Below are 19,567 nucleotides of genomic sequence, written 5' to 3' on the forward strand. Positions count from 1 at the left end.
TGTAAGCATTCCTCCTACTCAAAATTAAACATTTTATTTTGTCTACCTCAAAGCCTAAGACTATTTAATTAAAACAAAAATAACTGCATTTTGAATAAACATCCTCTCCACTTAATACTCATAGTTGGATTACTCTGGGAACAGTGTCAGACCCCCTGCACACAAGCTTCATCTTCCAGATTTTGTGGACTTACCAGTTGTAAGCATTCAGCAAGCTACAGCAGTCAAGCAGTTATTTTAAATCTGAGATGACTTTATGTTTGCTTAAAGCTACATGGACATTGCAGAAGCAGATGAACTCTGTACAGCTTCAGTACAACTTCTGAAATCTCAAATACTGCTTACCACACACAGAGGATGTTTTCATCCCTGTTTTGATAAACGCTTATCTTTCATAATATCAAGTTATCAGTTGTCAGAACAGTTAAGAGGGAAAGGAAGTTTTCTTACTTTTGTTTCTCATGGTTACTGTGGGTAATGAAGAGGTATCATGTGCCTGCAGCATCCCTCTTTGTGGCTGAAAGAAAAATGAATTTCACTGTAATTTCTCCTTTTTCCCAGCAATTTGCTCCATATAACTAAATTAAAAAGTTATGTTTTACTGAATCCTCTCAGAACAGATCAGTTTTTGGCTGTATGTGTATTTAAAAAAAGAAAAAAATATATATTGAAATGGGCAAAATAGCAGGTGGAGAAACAGGAAAATGAGAAAGTGCTGATAATACTGAAGAGAACTGAAAATCATACTTTATAAACATTATTTAGCTTGAAGGATGAGGTTCCTTGCATTTGGGGTAAGCACAAACTCCATGTATTTCTCGTATAAACAACATATTTAACAGTTTTATGTGAAAACTTCAGCAGAGGGCCTGAAGTCCTTTCCAACAAGCTGGAAACTTTGTGACATATGACAGAATATGTTATATATCTGCATAAACTTTTTTGTTCATTCAGCAGAATAGATGAACTCGCTTACCTTCATTTTGACCTTTGCACAAGAAGCAAAACTCTCCTTACAGCCTTTGTGAACAATTGCATTGCAGTCTGTCAAAAGTAAAAAACCCAACCAATTAAACAAAATCACACAGAAAACAGGTCGGTTTTCAGCATTTGTAATCTCAACTGTTAATTTACACAACTGAGAATTACAAATTTCAGGCATCATTGTGGTTTGCATGAGTAGCTTTAAATACTGAGACAGACTCCTCTCCAGGATAATTAGCCTTTTGTTCGTTATTAAGATTTCCTCAAGGAATTTAATACGAAATTCTTTTTAAAAATCAGTGCAAGGCTGAGTTGTCAGGGGTCTTAACCAATGGGTCTTAAATTAAATTTTAAAAAAAAGGATAGGAAAATCATGGCATTATTCCTCTGAAAGTAAAGTGGAAAGCTGAAGCAGGAGACAGAAACCAATTGTAGGGCCAATATTTTCTCTGAGAACAGAAATACTGTTCTCATCAAAACAAGGACTGCGAGATCCAAAAGACAGGAAAATTCATTTACACAAACTCAGACATCATAGGCAAGATCTACAGCACAGAAACCTACAGGGTTTTACTACAGGGTTACCAGAAAATAGCAACAGGACCATGTGCCAGGTGACCATGTCTGGGAAGTTGGGACTTCCTGCTGAAAACTGCACTGAAGGCACCGTTTTGGTCGGAAACCACAGCACCCACCAATGCAAAGACCATCAGGCTTTACCCCCAACCTCTGCTCTTTATGTGCCAGAGCAAAAGCTGTGTGTTTTTTTGGAATAGCCTCAGCCTGCCCATGATCTCTGCCAGCAGATTTCTGGGAAAGGATGATTAAAACTACTCTCTTTTTCTTTCATAGTAATTGATAATAGGGTTTGAGGCTGTAACTCGGCAGATGAAAGATCACAACTTAAATGCTCTCAGATGAGATTCAGTAGCTTAGAGAAAATTATTTCCACTCTTTCATGAAAACATTAACATAGATAATGAATTGTACTTTACATTGAAGTCATACTGTAACTGTAGAATTCTGAATTATTTCTTGAAAAAATAAGAAAGGAAAAAATTCCATGTCCAGAATCACAAAATATGCTCACATTCCTAGTAATTTTTACATTTAGGCCTACTTAACCAAAGACAGTAATTCTGATATTTTGACAGAGATAAGGGTAAGGTCATTGGGTGTTTCTATTCTGTCATCTCACAATTTCCTGTGCAAGACAGACAGAACAAAGAAACCTGCATGTTCTTGCAAAAACCCACAAGCACTATCATTTTTTCAGATCAAACAAGGAAGAGGGGCAGAACCTGCTTCTGGTGCACAAAGACAGGCAGTGAGACAATTCAGAATCACTAAATTCACACTCAGGCCTTGAAAGCCTGAAGGCAGCTCTTTAGTATGTACTATTTGGCAATACAGCATCTGGATTTTTTAGATGGAAAAATCTGGTTTCAGGGACTTTATTTCACCTATTCAACTCTTCAGCAGCCAAGAAGTTCCTCCAACTCCTCTGTATCACTAGTATTAATAATTAAAACACCCAAAAACTTATTTTCTGCATTACTGATTGCAAAAAAAAATTAAAAAAGACTAGGCAGGAAGCTATTAAAAGTTAGGCTTTTTTACTTGCCCATTTGTTTCACAGTATTCTCAATCTTTTAGCTGTTTCAGGAAGCTGGGGGGTATCACTGAAAAGCTGAGACATTGATTTAAAATGATCCAGTGTTTTAAAAGGCATTAAGAAAGAGTCATTCATAGGCAAGACAGAGCAGTAATGGTAGCACTAGTTTGCAACAGCACAGGAATAAGAGAGCCTCTGCTGGTGGTTATCCACAATTTCCAAAACATCTGATGGTTGATTTTAAGATGCAATAGGAGGATGGAGCACTCTCAGATGTGACATTTCAACCTGGGCCCTCATCAAACCTTCCTCATGGCATTCATTTCTTGTCCAATGCAGAAAACTTACAAAAATTTTCCATTGTATCTTGGAAATAAGGAAGGAACATCTATGCTAAAACATATGACATTGTTGGGTTATTTTAACTCATTAGAATATAGGGAAAATTAAATTGGGATATATTTCATTTTCTAAGAGGCTTCAGAAGCTGTAAAGAAAGTTGAGTGGGGAAAGGGAGAGAATGCATTTGAGAGTTTATAACTGCTGATGTTTTCCATTTCCCATCAGGCTGACACAGAGCGTGTTTCATGTGAACAACTTTGCTGAAATCTCTTCCAGGAAACTCAGAACTGCCATTCGGGATTCAGCTGGCTGCCCCTTCCCCTGCTCACATCTACCAGGAGGAACAGAAGGCTCCAGCCTGGGAGCAGTTCCCATAAATGCTTTGACTTATCTCTAGGCTAGTGGAGTAAAAAATTACTAATAGTGAGGAAAGAAGAGCCCTGAGCTGCAGTGGGAAAAAGACATTTTTGTCTGCATATTCTATAGCTTTGGGCTGCTGCATAAACCAGGCAGCATTCTGGGCTCGACCACACAAACTCTACTGACCTTATTGAGCTACAGGCATGAGAAACTGCGTGATAAGAAAAGAGAACAAAATCACCAATCTGGCAGAAACCCTCAGATGTGTTTCCCGTCCTGCCTGGACTGTAGTGCACGTACTTCACACACACACAGGTAGTTGCCATTTGACCTGTGATGCAATTTCTTGTAAAAAGAGAGAAGAGGGTGAGTATTTCCTTTCTGCACCATGTGGTTCTCACTGAGGGCTCACTGAAGCAGTATTTCAGAGAACTAAAGCAATACACTACAGATGGGTGGGACTTTTTTTTCCCATTGGAAGTAAAAGCCATGATCCAAGCCAGCTGTCCCTGTCCTTTCTCCATCTTATCAAAGCAGCTCAGGCCCAAGCCATAACATGCAGCTGAAATAAACAAGTTCTCCAGCTGACTGATACAGCCCAACAAGGGGTAGAAAACCCCATGGGATTGCTGTGACAGCTGAGCTCAAGCTTGGAATGAGGTTGCAGGACACCTCCATGCAGCCACGACTCAATTCAGTCCAGTTTCCACAAGGCAACATGCTGCTCCATGAATCACTATCTCCAAAGTCTCCCTCCCACCAAGGTTCGAATTTTCCATGTCAGATTCAATGAAAAACAAAAGGAAAGGAGGGAACCTCCCCTGACTTACTTGCACAGTAGTACGAATCCTTATTGAAAGGTTTCATACAGTGGTAACAGGTTGCTTGGGCTACAACGGAGGTTGCAGTGAAGAGATGCCCGTTTAACAGCTTCTTATCCTTTTCCTTCTCCTTGGAATCTTTGTCCTTCTCTTTAGTCTTCTCTTTATCCTTCTCCTTTTCCTGCAGAGAGAAAAGGACCAAAAGCCTTGTAGTTGGCAAGGTCTATTCTCCAGTTACAAATTCCTCAGTGTTTGCCTTTGGCACTGAGACGATATCGACCAGTGCACACCTTAACAATGGCCATGTGTCTGCACAGCTCTCTGTTAAAAAACACCTTACAGCCCCCATAGATGTGGATTTACATACTACTGACTCACAGATGTCTCACCAGCAGATATGAAACTCAGTCTGTTCTGAAGTCTGTTCTTTCACCTTTGTATTATTTTTGTTGGTTTAATGACTTTACCTCTTTTCTTCTTCTGGGCTCTCATCAGCCTCTTCAGTGTTTTCAATGAATTGTGTTAAATACAAACACCACGTGCAGTGTGTGCCATATTTTCAACACAGTTAATTTTTAAGGCCAACCTGTAAAGCTTGAGATTTGCAACTGCATTTTTAATGGAAAACACAAGCTCTTCCTCAGTGCCTGTATAGCTTTCACTGCCAGAATATTTCCACCTCTGTTTTCCTTCCAACTAGCAACTTTTTCAATAGTTACATGCAACTCCAAGTAATCATGTGAAGCTTTTTTGAGAAAATGGATCTTTTAAAAACTCTCCACGTATGGCACCACAGAAAGGCAGAGGAACAACAGCAGTGCCATAAAAGATTCTCTCATTTTCCACAAACCACAGTTCAACCTCTGGGCTACTCAGCTTTGGAAAGATGACAAGCACAGCCAGCTTCTCCAACTTATAGCAGAGTTTCTGCTTACTTTTCTATTGCTACCTTAGATAGAAAATACTAAATACCAAAAATTTGAAACATTTTTCCCTGCAGCCTTTCATGGATTTGGAATTCTTCCAAACAATTTTTAAAGGAAACTCCACAGAAAAACTCCAAATTTTAATTACAGTGATTCCTTGTCTTTCTATGTACCAACCTATAACCTGTTTACCCCATGATTCAGCTCCAGTTCTGTACTTTAGCTGTTACTGCGGATTTCCTGGCATCTGAAAGAGAAGCTTAACCAGAAATTGGTAAAGGCTTCTGTGAGCTTATCTTTGCATTTTGTTATTTATATGCTATGTGTCGTCCCCCTAATATTGTCACAGCCTGAGTATCAGGGAGCTGCAGAGCAGCCCTTGTGAGCAACTGCCATGAAGTGGTTAAAAGAGGTATCGGGCTCTACAGTCACCCGCAGGGAAACTGTTGAGCTCTTGATGACACACTCAAATAATGAGTAACTCAGCCTAAGGACTCTCCTCTCCCAACACTTCCCAGGTAAAATGCCCAGTGTCGGAGTCTCTCCCTGCAAAGTGTCATAAACAAAAAGTCTATTTACTGGCCCCAAACGCTATTTTGTTCTGCAAATAAGCAAAGCTAGGAGCATTACCATATGGAACAATCCTGTATGAAGCAGAAAACCTGCCAGGAAGAGTCTGTGTTGCATCTGTGTTGCATCACATCTCCGCCTCCTCTGAGCCATCAGCCTGGTTCAACACCCCACAGAAACATCCACAGTCCCATCCTCCATCCACTGACCTGCCCATCTTTAACCATGTCCAACCTGGCATGATTTAAGAACTTAAACTGCAGTTTAGGCCTTGGTTGATGGTACTAAGCTGATGCCTGGAGTTTTGCTCTATTGCCAAGTCTTGTGAAGCTCCAGGAGAAAAGATCACTCTAAGCTCAGGGCAAATCTTGTGACTCTCATGATGAAAGGAGATTTCCCATCCTATACTTTAAACCTCTACCTGATGTCTACTGCAAAGCCCAGTAATTCTGAAGTCTGGAATAATACCCTGCCTTCATGAAAATCACTGTAAGAAAACATTTTAATTAAAGCTGAACGACCCCAGAAAAAACAGGAAATGGGTGCACCACTTTCAGGGAGGAAACAGCACACTATGCACAGGCTGCCAGCCACTGAAGGACAAGGTCTCAAAATGAGATTTTTTTTTTTTTCCCCAGCTTTTTTCCTGTGACAGTTACTGGAACTTTATCCTTAAAAAGGACTGTAAAAAAACAAGACCATTTTCCTGAGCTACTGGAGCTTGCCAGCAGGATTTGAAGCTCAGCTTTGCAGCTGAACCCGACGTGCAGGAACAGACACGACAGGTACCGCAAACCCAAAGGAACAGATCTGCAGCAGCCGATCCCTCCCCCAAAGAACCACGAAGCTCTTACCTCCCAGTGCTTAAGTCCCACCAGCTTCACTGTTATCTGAGGTACTTCTGCAAATCTATTCCATTTTATCGACATCCTTCCCCCCGGGGGGCAGGAGCGCTGCTCCCCACCGGCGCTAGCCCATCCCAATGGCCGGGAGCTGCCGGCACGGCCGGCTGGGGGGATGGCAGGCACAGAGCAGTTGAGCAAAAGGGGGAGGGCGGGACGATTGCTGCTAACTTCCTTGAAGATGATTTTAGCTACTTTGCTGTTGCTTTCATCTTGCCCTACCCTAGCTCCCACTGCTAAAACGAAGTATAAAAAAAAAAAAACCAACAACTTACAGGGCAGAAAAGGATGTGATTAATCTTTTAGAAGTCACAAGTCACTAAGAGACCACCCGTTTAAAAGGCAGAGAGAGGGTAGTAAATCAAACACTCTGTGATGTTTGGGATAGAAAAAAAGCGAATTTTAACATACCTCAGTGTTGCTATGCAGTACTTCAGCAAACAAAGTGCTGCAGAAGATGCCCAGACAGAAAAGTTTTGTGAGTTTGAGCTCCTCCTGCTCTGCGCATCAGGAATATTCCCTGTCTCCTAATCTTTCAGACACTTACAACTCTTACTATACACACTGAAATGCTGTTGATGGTATAGCACTGCCTTATTACTGCACAAGGCAAGGAAAAAGAGAAATTACTCATGCTAATTGTCATCATTTCTCTGAAACCCTCTACCTTTTTTCCTGAATTGACAGAAATAGAGCGTGTTGTAGACTTCACAAATGTGAATCAGGGCACGTTGCTAATAGCAAGAGATTCACTGCTAATCCCCAAATAACACCAAATACATGCCAGGCATGGGAAAAGTCACACCAACAATCAGTATCCCCTACAGTTAATGTTCCAAACACCTCTTTATTTTTAAGGGTTTTTTACATAACTGTTTACATGATTTTCCAAAAGAGCTGTTGCCATTAGAAGGTTCAGGTGTGCTTTATTTTACAGTTCACCTTAGAAAACAGTGCAGGTTTGGAGAGAAGTAAAACCTAGTTGGAAAGAAGCTGAAGCAAAGCGTCCCTCCCTCCTGACAGCCCAGACAGCAGCAGAAACCAACTTCCTGTCAAACTTCCTCTTTTAAGGTTTGTTGTTTTTCTTTTTAATACTTACCAGTTTTCCTCAGCTGTAATGCTGATGAGAAATCAGTGTTCCCAAGAATTTTTTGGTCAAAAAATCCTTAGGATTTTTAGGTTGGAGCCTAAGAATGTAAGGTGTTTTTTTAGGGTGGAGCCCTAAAAAAGTATGTCATGCAAGCATTCCACTGTAAGCAGAGAAGAAATTGTAATTTGAATAATATCCTGGCTTTTTAATTAGTAAAAATATCAGAATTGATTATCAGCTGCAATTTCTGTACTGTGCGTTATTGTAGGGATTTTGGAGCAATTCTTTATCAACACTTTCGGACACAATCATGACATCAGTGAAATCAGCCTGCACTTACTTAACAAAAGGAGAGTAAATTTCTGAAAGCAGTTCTGTTGTATTTTTTTATATGTCCCAACCAGATCTCTTTATCTTTTCCTCTAGTTCTTCCTTTGGAGATTATACGTCTGAAGTGCAAGAACCAGTTAATGAATTTCCACTCCCATCCACGACATCTGTGTAAAATGTCGTGAACTTCTCACTGGCGTTTGCAACAGAAGTTTCTATGTTAAGCAGATCTGCTTTTTGGCATCGTACTTTGCAGCAGGGAACGTCATTGTCTTAAAGCTGCAAAGCAGTAGCTCTGAGCCACTGGCACTCGTGGCTTTGTGTCTTTAAAGGCAGACCCGTAAAGAGGAACTGTGTGTAATTACACCTCTTGGGGGCCTTCCAACATTTACCAACATATTAGATACACCTCACCTAATGATACAATACACACTGCCCACGGCGAGGTAAGGTGCTCTGAGCTTGGTCAGACAGATAAAGAGAGGCGAGTTTCAAGCAAAAAATATCCAACCAAGCCAAAAAAACCCTCAAACATATATTAACCTTAAGGGGACAATCTAAGGCAACAACTGCCCGTTTGTGTGAAGCATCTAGTATTAATATAATTATTTCTGTAACCAGTACAGTTCCCAGGAAATTCAGCTGTGCTGAGCAGCACTTGTCTTTCAGCAAATTAAATCCCAGGGTTTCAAGGATGGAAAAAAGGTGAAAATATAAATATTTGCCATCACCAAAGGTCACTGTTTGAGCGATGTCTCTTGCAGTGCACAGAAACTTAGTGGCAAAAGTAAAAATAAAAGAAAAACACACCACACCCTTCGGCAGCCAGTCCTTTCTTACAGCTCCCTCCTCATTTTATTAAAAACCTCTCGGGTTCTGTAAAAATTAGACTCATCAATCACTTAAAAGCCATAACTCATACCAGAACACTATCTATTCTCTATAATAAATGAAGCTTCATTTTGTGGGGAAAAGAGTGAAAACAAAGAATTGCTGAATCTTCAAGGTTGGAAGAGACCTCCAAGATCATCCAGTCCAACCATCAACCCAGCACTACCACTGTAACCCCCCTAAACCACACCACTCAGTGCCAAATCCACCACCAACATGGGAAACCTATTCCAATGCCTGACCACCCTAATAGTGAAAATTTTTTTCTAATATCTAATCTTAATCTCCTCTGACTCATCTTAAGGCCATCTATTCATATCCTCTTACTCAATCTCCACGTCCAGATCATCAATAAAGATGTTAAACAGGACTGGCCCCAAAATCAAGCCCTGGGGACACCACTAGTGCCCAGCCACCAATTGAGTTCCCAGAGTGTGTCCTAGGGCTCAGTTTTGGGGTGCTAAGATTTCCCATGTAGCCAGTCCTTGTTACAACACAGACAATCCTCTCCTCACAGAAGACAGAAAGGAAGTAAAAGAAAGTAAAGAAGAGAAAATCGGGCAAAGACTTAAATACCACCCTATGGAAACACAGAACTGAAATACAGAACTCATCTCTGCTGCCTGTGGGCATTTCGTGGCTCCATAAATCACAAGAAGCACTTACTTTGCTCTTCTTGCTGCTGGACATTTTATTCCTGAGGTAGCTGAAGGTGCGACTGACTTTCGTTACACCTTTGCCAGTGGGGACACTGCTGCTCTCTTCAGATATGCTAGAATCAAAACAGAAAAAAAGGTTGCTTGTATTTTTTTTCTTCCCCAAAGCATCTATTAAATGGATAGATTTATTTTTTTTTAAAGGAAAAATGCATTTATTATTAGCCAATAGCATCAAAGGTTGCTTTATGGTGTTATACCAGAGAAAGAAAAGTGAAGACAAAATGCCAATCCAGTTGCTTTGAGTTAAATTTCAAGGAATCCTCATATCTGTTTTTAAGCAGGCCTTGCCACAGCACCCTCTGCTGCTCCCCTGCTCAAATAACCAGGAACCATTAATACTTTAAAGAGCAATCTCTTTCCCGAGAAAGGCATTTAATGAACTCTGAAAAGGCAGTGAGTGCCTTTAACAGAAACCACACTGCCTGCAAAGCCTCCCCTGAGAAATGAGAATACCAAGTAATAAACAACAATGATTATATGTATTAATTTAGGCATTTTTAGGATGCCAGTTATTTTTTGCCAGTCTTTACATGCACAAGCTCATGACTTCATCTGTGGTGGAAGAATAAGGAAACTACTATTGCAATAAAGGACACAGTCTATCAATAGGAAGTACAACACAAAACAAAAGCAGAACAACAGAAATATAAATTAAATCAAGGAGGAGAAAATAGCAGCAAGTAGAGGGGAAGAGCCTCCCAGTCATGAAATAAAGTTCAAGCCACCAGAGCCATAGAGACCAGACACTCAGGTCCCTTGGTGCCACAGACGTCCTTCCTTTGGGGAAGCACTTTTAAAAACACCAGGAAAATTATCTCCTCTGCACAACTTGCAAAGATGAAAAGTAACGTACAAAACCACGATTGTTTTGGCCTCTGTTACAGAGATATAGACTGAATTACCACAAGGAGGAAGAACTACTTTTAGTGTAAAATATAACTCGGGGTAAACTGATGTTGTGTAACCATAGATAATCTGAAGTTATTAGCTATGCATAAACACAAAGCCTTGTTAGAAATGAGACCTAGAACAGACTTTCCCATTCTATGACCTAAAATATTCTTCAGCCTTTAGACACACACGAGACTGATGTTCACAAATCTGAAAACTTCTGATTTCAGCTGGAGTGCACTGGTGCCAGAAAGGCTTTTGGGTGTCCAAAGCAGAGGCCACTGCAGGAGCCCCATCAGAAGAGATGTGATACCCCCAGAATACTGTACCTCTGGACTGAGGAACCCGTGGAGCCGCCGAAGGACTGCGTACCTGGAAAAGATCGGAGGGGCAGGGGGTGACATGTTAGACTGCAATCGTAGCCCACTGATCTTAAAAAACATAGTTTGCATATTTGGATGGTTCAAGAGGAAAGGGAAATGCTTTCCAGAAGTGAGTGTTTAGAACAGAATTCATGTGCTCAGGATAAAGCCTGTTCCCTGTATCCTTAGCTGCTCTCAAATTAGATGCTGAGGTGAAAGCCTGCTTAGTATTTTTTATCAGTGTTCAGCTATTAAGCAAAGGCCGTGCAACTGTTAAATTTGCTGGTAAATCAGGCTGTCTGAATCAGAACTGCCAATTCAATGACAATAGGTATAAATGAGAATGATTCTGCCACAATGCTTTTATTTATACACCACTAGAAAGAATCCATTATACAACACATCCGGGTTTCATGCACACAACTCTTCTACTTGATAAAATTATAGTTCATTTTCCCATCAAAATCCTGAAGCACTTCATAAAGAGTAAGGGAAACAAGGGAAGCTTTATTCTGTTTTCCACAAAACGTTACCAGCCTGGGGCTTCGTCACAAAACACAGCTTGAGGAAAGGCTGAATTTCAACACGAAGCTGAAGCCCTGCCAATGGCACCAGTTCTCTTTATATCACAAGAAACCTGCTTGCACAATTGCATTTGGAGCAGGTCTGGGAGCTGACACCATTTACCAGAACCATCGAAGAACGCTGAAATGATCCAGGACACAGGGCTCTCTCTGGAGCAACTGGGCTTGCCAGGACTCTGAAAAACCCTCATACAAGCACTGTTTGCAGCCCTTTCTGAAGTTCAAGAAGCAGCATGACTGCCACCTTATTAGGCTTCTGCATATATACTGTAAGGAAAATAGTCTTTTGGTTCAAATTCTGTTAACATATTAATGCTAAGGGTGAATGCAAAAGACCTACTTGCCATTAGAGGCAAAGATGGTCCTTTATTCAAAAGCAGTAAGTACATTAGGAAAAACTGTGCACACAATATTATGCTTTAAATACAGATTTTCTAACCACCCATTCAACTGCCAACACAGACAGAAATATAATTTCTTCATATTGAGAAACTAAAATACAGGCATACCCCATTACCCAGTCCCTGCTTGGGGATCTGTGTTAATGTTTCCCTTGCGAAATCTTCCACCTCATTAATGATCTATCCCGAATACATCAAAGTTAGTAATACTGTAACATATACAAAATGAAGTCTGCTATTCAATTTCCAATAGGGAATATTATATTTTTATACAATATCCACTACCTAAGCCCCTACTAAGATCACACAAGTAATTTACAGACTCCCAAATCCCTGGCTAAAGCTCCAGTGATTCTGGTTCATATTTCAGTTCTAGATTGCTTTTAACCTGAGTTAAGCCTCCTTAGAGTTTCCTTTTTTAAAATCAATTAATAAATTTGACTGGATTTAAGTATTTCACAAACCTTTTTGTTTCTTTGCAATTAACATAAGAAATATGAACAAACGCTGAACCATGAGCTGTAATAATTTGATATTTGTGACTAGTTTTCAGCACCTGGAGAAAGTATATTGCACAAGAACTTCAATTATGTATAATTTATCTTTTATTGCATTAGTGTTTTACCATAAAAACAGTGGATTTTTGATTCTGGTAGGCAAAGTGGATCCAGATAAAAAATCAAGGTCTGTTTATGATTTCATATTTTAGGTTATAATATAACATCATATAATCAATACTGCTGCAAGCTATAAAACCCATGAAGACAAGCACAGAAAAGCACACATCTTCTCGCTTCAGATTTTGTTCTGAAGTAGAAGAGGGGAAGGAAGGTTTATTTTCATAAGTTTTTTCTTTCCTGTCACAACCAGGATCAAAACTGAAAAGCTAAAACTGACCTCACAACCCACAAAAAAAATTAAGGTTTTGGGTTTTTTTTTTCCCCAAAAGCCAGAACTGCTATTTATGTCCAATGAATGTGGGCTAGCAGCCAAATTTTGGTGTATTTATGTGAACACCTTTTAAGCATCACCCACCAAAATTATTTCATATGGTAGCTAGGCCTGAAACAATTCATCAAGATTTGTTATGCAGAAAGCAATGACTGGATTAGGAGGTTGCAAAACAGCTTGCAACTCCCTAATTCTCTAATTAAACTTTTGTGAGACAAGAAATCCAAAGGCTCCATAATAATTGTCCAGCCACCCAAAATCCAAGTCTTAAATATACCATTTCATCTCAAAAACTGCAAGTAATCCTCCATACTCTAGAGAAAAAGAGGCATGGAGAGATTGAGGAGCAGTAACTGAAATGCAATCTCAATGTTAACACATCTGTCCTTTGATGAGAAATGAACCCTGAAGATGTGAAAAAATAAACTGATCTGGAATTACTACATGAAAAATGCCCACTGCCCACTGTCTTATGAATAGCTGTGGCTAAACCAACCTTCACATAAAGTCACCAATGTACCCTCAAATATGAGGGAATAAAACACGTCTAAAGAGACCAACATTTTTGTTTGAGACAGTATCAGATGTTATTTTAAATGATCACTGTTAGCAGAAGCACTATTGGAGAAGATGAATACTGGTTAACATAAATATCCCCTAAAATTGTCATACCCTAACCTGACTATTAGATATTACTTAATGGGTTGGATGCTTAAAACAAAAAAAAAATAAATAAAGTAATAAAAAATAACCCCAAACCACACATACACACAAAAAAAGAAAGAAAAAAAAAAGCAAAAAAACAAACCCAAAAGAACAAAACTCCCCAAATGAAAACAAACAAAAAACCCCAAACAAATAAAAACCCTATTAAACAAAAAAATTCCAAATCCACCAGAAAGTTTAGCTAAGGGTACTTTTTACTGTGGGGCATCACACTGATGCACAGCTGTGTGTTTACAGTTCACTTTCTGGGGACTATGAATTTTGAAAGGCAGAAAAGAAGAACAGAGCAAATATGAAGGAGCTTAAATATGGAAGTCAGTAATATCCCACCTGGGCACAAGACTTTCTTAAGGAAGGGACAAACCCACAGGGAAGACTAGGAATGGAAAGGAGAACTTAGATACCTACAACATGGATGGTGTTTTAGATTGTGATGTCGAATACTGTTCTAAATTCAGGAAGCAACCAAAATGTGTTGGACGGGAAAGCAATTTCCCCCATTCCAGTATGGACACAAGGAATGTGCCTGTTTTATTTCAACAGTCTAATAAAACATGCTTAAGAAATAGGAAACATTTTTAGTTATCTTTGATAAGCCTATTAAAAAAGCCAAGAGGAATCTAAATTACTTTAATTCACTCTTCAGCTTCAGTTGGGCTTCTTTTAGTAATAGTTTGCAGGAGGAAAAAAAGGCTACCAGATAACTCTTGCCTGTTTCCCACAAAACTACTCTGACAATAATATCAGGACCTAGATATTGAAGTTTTAAGGTGTTTGACTGCAATGTGTGCTTTTTGCTTAGGAGGGGAACTGTGAAGTTGCCACCAAGATTTTCAGAATTTAATAAGCAGGGCTTCACTCCACTTATCTTTCACTGAACAATGTACTCAGTCCTACCCATAAAGGGCAAGAATCTACCTCTGCTGCTAACTCCATGCCCTGTAACAAGTTCAAGGCAAGTTATTTTGGTTTTAGTAAAAAGGTAAAGATTATATTGCTGGTCAGAGTGGCAGGTGATGATATTTGCCACTTGGATACAGACCAATCTAACTGGATGAGACATGATGGTGCTGATGTACAAGATTCTTTGGATTATAATCCTTTTATTCTGCCATTAGCTAGTATTCAAATACAGGACTAAGACAATGCTATTAGACATCATGCAATGGAAAGGTTAGTTCAGTGTTTGCAAGGTGAAATTCTGAGGTCTAAAGCAGAAAACCAGATTTCCCTTTGTTTCCACCCATAACGGCTGCAACGCACAGAAAACGATTACTTACTATCCAACTCCTCCTCCTCATCACTGGAAGAAGAGCCAATAGAAAAGAGAGTTTTAGACTTAGGAATGAGTGGAGAGATGCTGAAGGAGAAGGAGATCCGTCTCGATGGTCGAGTCCGGCCCTGGGCTGAGAAGTGGGTTAACAGCAGACATTAGAGCATGCTTGAAAATGCATTTAATAATAAAAAGGAGAGGAAAGCAGCCAAAGCAAACTAAAACCAAAGCAAAGGAAATGTCTGCAAAGCAGCTGGCTCCAGAAAAGGCACAAGAAACAAAGAATTGAGAACGTGCAAATTCCACAAGGTGCAGGTCTGAGGACGCAGGTCTCACTGCATGCGTAGCTTGAGGTTCGAGGCTTTCCCTATTTTTGCTGGTATCTTTTTTATAGGACCTCTTAATGAAGACTTATATGCAAACAGTTATTTTCCCAAACAGAATACCAACAATAAAGTGGGTCTCTGGACAAAGGGCATCAGCTTCACCAAAAGAACTGCCAGGGAATCAAATTAGAACAACTCAAGGTATTTGTTTGAAGGTGCTTTCTGCAGTTAAATGACGCAGCAAAGCTGCCAGACATTAGAAAGGACAGTTTATCTGAAGTGCTGATATAATCTACCTGGGGAGGTTCTTGCCACCTCTATTTCTAAAAATCCCTTCAAAATTTCCAGCTTTAAAGAGGAGACACTTCAGCTTCCACTCTTTTCTTACAAAATAAAAAAGAAAGAACAAGCATCTCTTCTGCCGCCTTCTAAAACTCACAGCCCTTGTTTTAAAGAAACTGCCTAAACATGAGAAAAGCTCCTCTGCACCCTCTTCTGTCCTTGTCTGGAAGATGCCTACCAAACACAGTGCCAAACTCAGGAATCAGTCTGTGACATCAAATCTCCAACAATTTATTTTTAAGAGCAAAACTTTGCATAGCAGCAGCTTTGCAACAATTCTTTGTAAGTACACTATTCTCCAAAAAGAGATGCAGGAGCCAGGTAGCCACTCTTCACTGAAAGTGGGATTCCCAAGGGCTGTATTTCCCAAACCTTTTCTTCATACAAGCACAGGTGGAAACCTCTGAGCTGTGACCTGATTGCTGGATACCCATCACTGACATGGGACATCAGTGTGACATCAGGAAAGATGACTGGGACAGGGTTGGAGAAACTCTGCCCCTGGGACAGGTCTGACTTCTAAGGGTTCTACTTAAGCACCTACAATTAACAACTTCAGTGCATATATTCAGTCACTTTTAAGTCATTCCACGGATAAATCAATTCACTTGCACAACAGGGAAAACAGGCTAAAGACTTCATCAGCATTAAACTTCCAAAGAGAAAGAAGAAGCAATTATTGCTCTCTTTGAATAAAACATCTCCTTTCAGCCACACACAATGAGAATTTTTTGCATTGCTGATATCATGCGTCAAAACTGAATTCAGAATATAAAAATACTGTCCGAGGAACATCCAATGCAATGCAAGCAATGCAAAGCAAACTCCCCAGAAGTTTTCCTTCAGCCATTAATCATAAATGCCAATGGTCCAGAGGCAATTTGACTAAAATGTGCACATTTTTCCAACATAAGCAGAACAACTCTAGAGGGACTCAATGTAAGGCATTTAAATTGAAGAATTCTTAGCAAGACTGATGCATTAATTTTGTTTAGACTGCCTTTCCAAGGAGTTGTTCTAGTATCCCAGACCTGAAGAACACGATTAGGCAACCCTGCTTTTTGTTCTGTAGTCTACTGTCTATTTAGACTAAAAGTCAAGATGAACAATAATACTTTACTGTAAATTGAACCACCTTCTCCAGCACAGTTCAACTCCCATTTCAGTGGTTTTATTTATAGCAATTCCTGGCTTTGTAACAGCGCTCCACACTGGAAATTTGCTATTCCAAAGCCGAAAGCATTCTTCCGAGCACTCCAGCCAAGAGCTCTTGTGACCTCCCTCTATAAAATGCTGAAGGATTAACAGTTGTGAATGGCCACAACAGCTCTTGGAACATCTGAGAAATCAGATGGTAGTGTGGGATAGAAATGCAGTCTTGGAAACTGCTCCTGCCTCAACACATGTGACAATAAATGGTAAAAATAAGAGAAATTCCTCCTATTATTAATTTGGATTTAGTTTTTAAAGTTCTTGTGCAAGGCACGTTGTTTTCTCCTCATTCAGACACAGTTGCAGGAATCAGATTTTTTTTAATTATTTTTTTAACACCTACCACAAAATTATGCAAAATTATTTCCATGAAATCAATTTTTACTCTTGCACAACTCTGAAATGTTCTGCTGAAATAACATGAATGTCAAACTCCAGTGATACAAAGAAGTTTATACACTGAGACCTTCTAAAAGGCACTAAAGCTACTTCACGTGTCATATGGTCACAACTCAAGCAACACTATTCCTCTTTCAAAGTGACTGAGGAAGAAAGAAGTAAAATCATATAATCATAGACTGGTTTGGGTTGGAAGGGACCTTAAAGATCCAAACCCCCTGCCATGGGCAGGGGCATCTTCCACTAGACTGGGATGCTCAAAGCCCCATCCAGCCTGGCTGTAAGCACATCCAGAGATGTGGCATCCACAGCTTCTCTGGGAGATTTACTGAAGTTTCTGAAGTCAGGAAGGAGTCAGGATTGGGATGAGAACTCATGATCTAAATTTTTGAAGTGATTATTCCTTTTGGATGCTCACATCAACCCCTCAAATGCACTGATTTTCAAAACCGCCTTCCTATAAAAATGAGGCTCTTCTGAGCAATCATAAATTAATGACTGAGAAAACAAAGCTCACAGGAGTGTTTGTAATTTTTAAGTTCAGCATCCCAAACTCACAGACATCTGCCTCAAAGCAGAAGAAGACTAATCCTGCTATTTCTTCCATAGCCCCTCTGGAGAGCTTACTGCATCTTCTCTTTTCCTTCTGTCTCCACGGGACCATGGGACTAGGTTGGTTCCAGAAGAAGATGGAATAATCAAAGCTGCCTACCACCAACTCTCAGGCCTCTGTGGTATTTTCAACATCAGTCACAGGACAGAGAGGAGCAGAAAGACAGTCAAGTTGTCCAACTCCAAGATGGAGGCACAAATCCTCCACTGTCATAAACCCCCACCGTGGGCCTGAAGGAAAGTGCCAAGGGAGAGGGGGACGAGCCTCAGCCGTCCAGGCTCCCTCAGCCACCGACATTTTTGGGGAGCAAACAGGGTTATTTATGGTGTTTGGTCAGCGTTTGGGTGCAATGCCAATATATTGGCTGCTTCAAAAAACAACAATGAATGCCTTCTGCCCAAGGAGGGAAGCGGGGAGGCAGGACCCGGCCTTGGGCGGGATGGAGCTGCCCATGTTTTGGTTACCGTTGCTGGGGACACATCCGCTAGGCCACATTCTTATTAATCACGGAATAATCACGGTAAAGAATTTTAAAATGTCTCCCACAAAGCATAATCCCTGTGGGTTTCCTCCAGCAAGCCTCCTCCATGAATACAACGCCTTTCTCAGAGCACCTTTCCCTTGTTCAGCTTTGCAAGGAAGAAGCACGTTAATAAAGAGGAAAGATCAGAGACCATCACTAATTGACAAGACGTGAGCTAAGATGTCAGTTTGGTTTCTGGCTGGCAATTAATAAAATGAAAACATGTGTAATGCAGCCCTTCCTAAGCACATCCAGCTGCAGCCTTCTGAATGACTTTTTCAGCTGAAAGAGTCAATTCAGTCAAGTTGCAAAATTAAGTGCTTGTTATCGCTTCAATTAAGCTAAACTGGAAAATTTCAGAGAATCATCTTTTATTATTTTCTTCAGGAATGAGATTCAATAAATTATACCCAACTGCTCCAAAATATTTAACTCAAAATGAATAGCAACAAACTCCCCAAAGGAGATGAAGACATGGATTCTCAAGTTTCCATGTATCCACTTTCAAAAATCTAGACATAGGGAAATAAGATCTCACATGGAATTTACCTGACATCAGTGGAAGAAATTCTGAAAGGATGTAAAATTAAATCCTTTTTTTTTTTTTTTTTAATAACAAACTCAGTAAATCATAGTTTTCATACCAGTAGTCTAATTTAAGAAAAAACCCCAAAACAACCCTAATACAAAAAAATTCTAGGGATACACTGGGAAAAGCTAAACTAAACTGACTGAGTTCTGCCTTTCCACCCAGAATTCCGTTCAGCAGTGAAACATATATTTCACATAATATGGGAAAGCAAGAGCAGCTACTAGCACATTCTGCCTTGGGAAGGTAGCAAGATATACTCAATAATACAGATGACAGCATGGATAAGGGAAAACCGTGTTACTCACTGTCGAGCACTGGCTTGCTAATTGACATTAGAGACATGGATTTGGTCAGTGGAGATGAAGCAGCGGAGGAACAGAAATTAAATCCTTGTGGCTGCGATGTCTGACGTGCCTGCAGAACAGAAAAGAACCACACTGAGTCTTTATGTAAAGAGCTACAGAACCATCCCAACTTCAGATCCCAGTTCAGCGTTCATGTTTATGAAATTCTCACTTTGAAACAGTGAGAAATTTAAACAATCCCAGAATAACATAATAGGTGAGAAAGTCAAGTACCACGAAAAATGTAATCAGTGTTGCACAGGTGAAATTTAACAATTTTTTTATCTTTTAAGTGTAAGACAACTAATTATGCAACAGAGAGACTCTGGCCGCTTGATTTTCTTGCAAGATATTACTAGACAGACATTGTTAACTGTCTGAAGGCCACTGAAATTGCTGCTGTGACTCCAACTCCTCGGTATAGCTTGAGTGTGGTTCAACATGGTGAAAGAAATCTGATTCTTAGCAGTGCGTTCCC

At 40.0% G+C, this 19,567-nt stretch overlaps 1 protein-coding gene across 19 annotated transcripts in view; it reads right to left on the minus strand.

Annotated features, from left to right (window-relative positions):
- The window catches only part of AKAP13 (A-kinase anchoring protein 13), a 212,696-nt gene that overhangs the window by 23,048 nt on the left and 170,081 nt on the right, over positions 1–19,567 (minus strand). For 14 of the 19 annotated variants that reach the window (XM_050309179.1, XM_050309185.1, XM_050309181.1 and 11 more), the window contains 7 exons: positions 19,051–19,159; positions 14,746–14,871; positions 10,771–10,813; positions 9,498–9,603; positions 4,132–4,303; positions 977–1,044; positions 451–517 (listed from right to left, as the gene is read on the minus strand). In XM_050309179.1, coding sequence (XP_050165136.1) covers positions 451–517; positions 977–1,044; positions 4,132–4,303; positions 9,498–9,603; positions 10,771–10,813; positions 14,746–14,871; positions 19,051–19,159 — 691 coding nt within the window. The remainder of the gene's footprint in view (positions 1–450; positions 518–976; positions 1,045–4,131; positions 4,304–9,497; positions 9,604–10,770; positions 10,814–14,745; positions 14,872–19,050; positions 19,160–19,567) is intronic. The other 5 variants (XM_050309190.1, XM_050309188.1, XM_050309186.1 and 2 more) reach the window with 1 other exon arrangement.

Source organism: Myiozetetes cayanensis, unplaced genomic scaffold (assembly GCF_022539395.1).
Source record: "Myiozetetes cayanensis isolate MyiCay16 unplaced genomic scaffold, myiCay2020 scf14, whole genome shotgun sequence".
Taxonomy (NCBI): domain Eukaryota; kingdom Metazoa; phylum Chordata; class Aves; order Passeriformes; family Tyrannidae; genus Myiozetetes; species Myiozetetes cayanensis.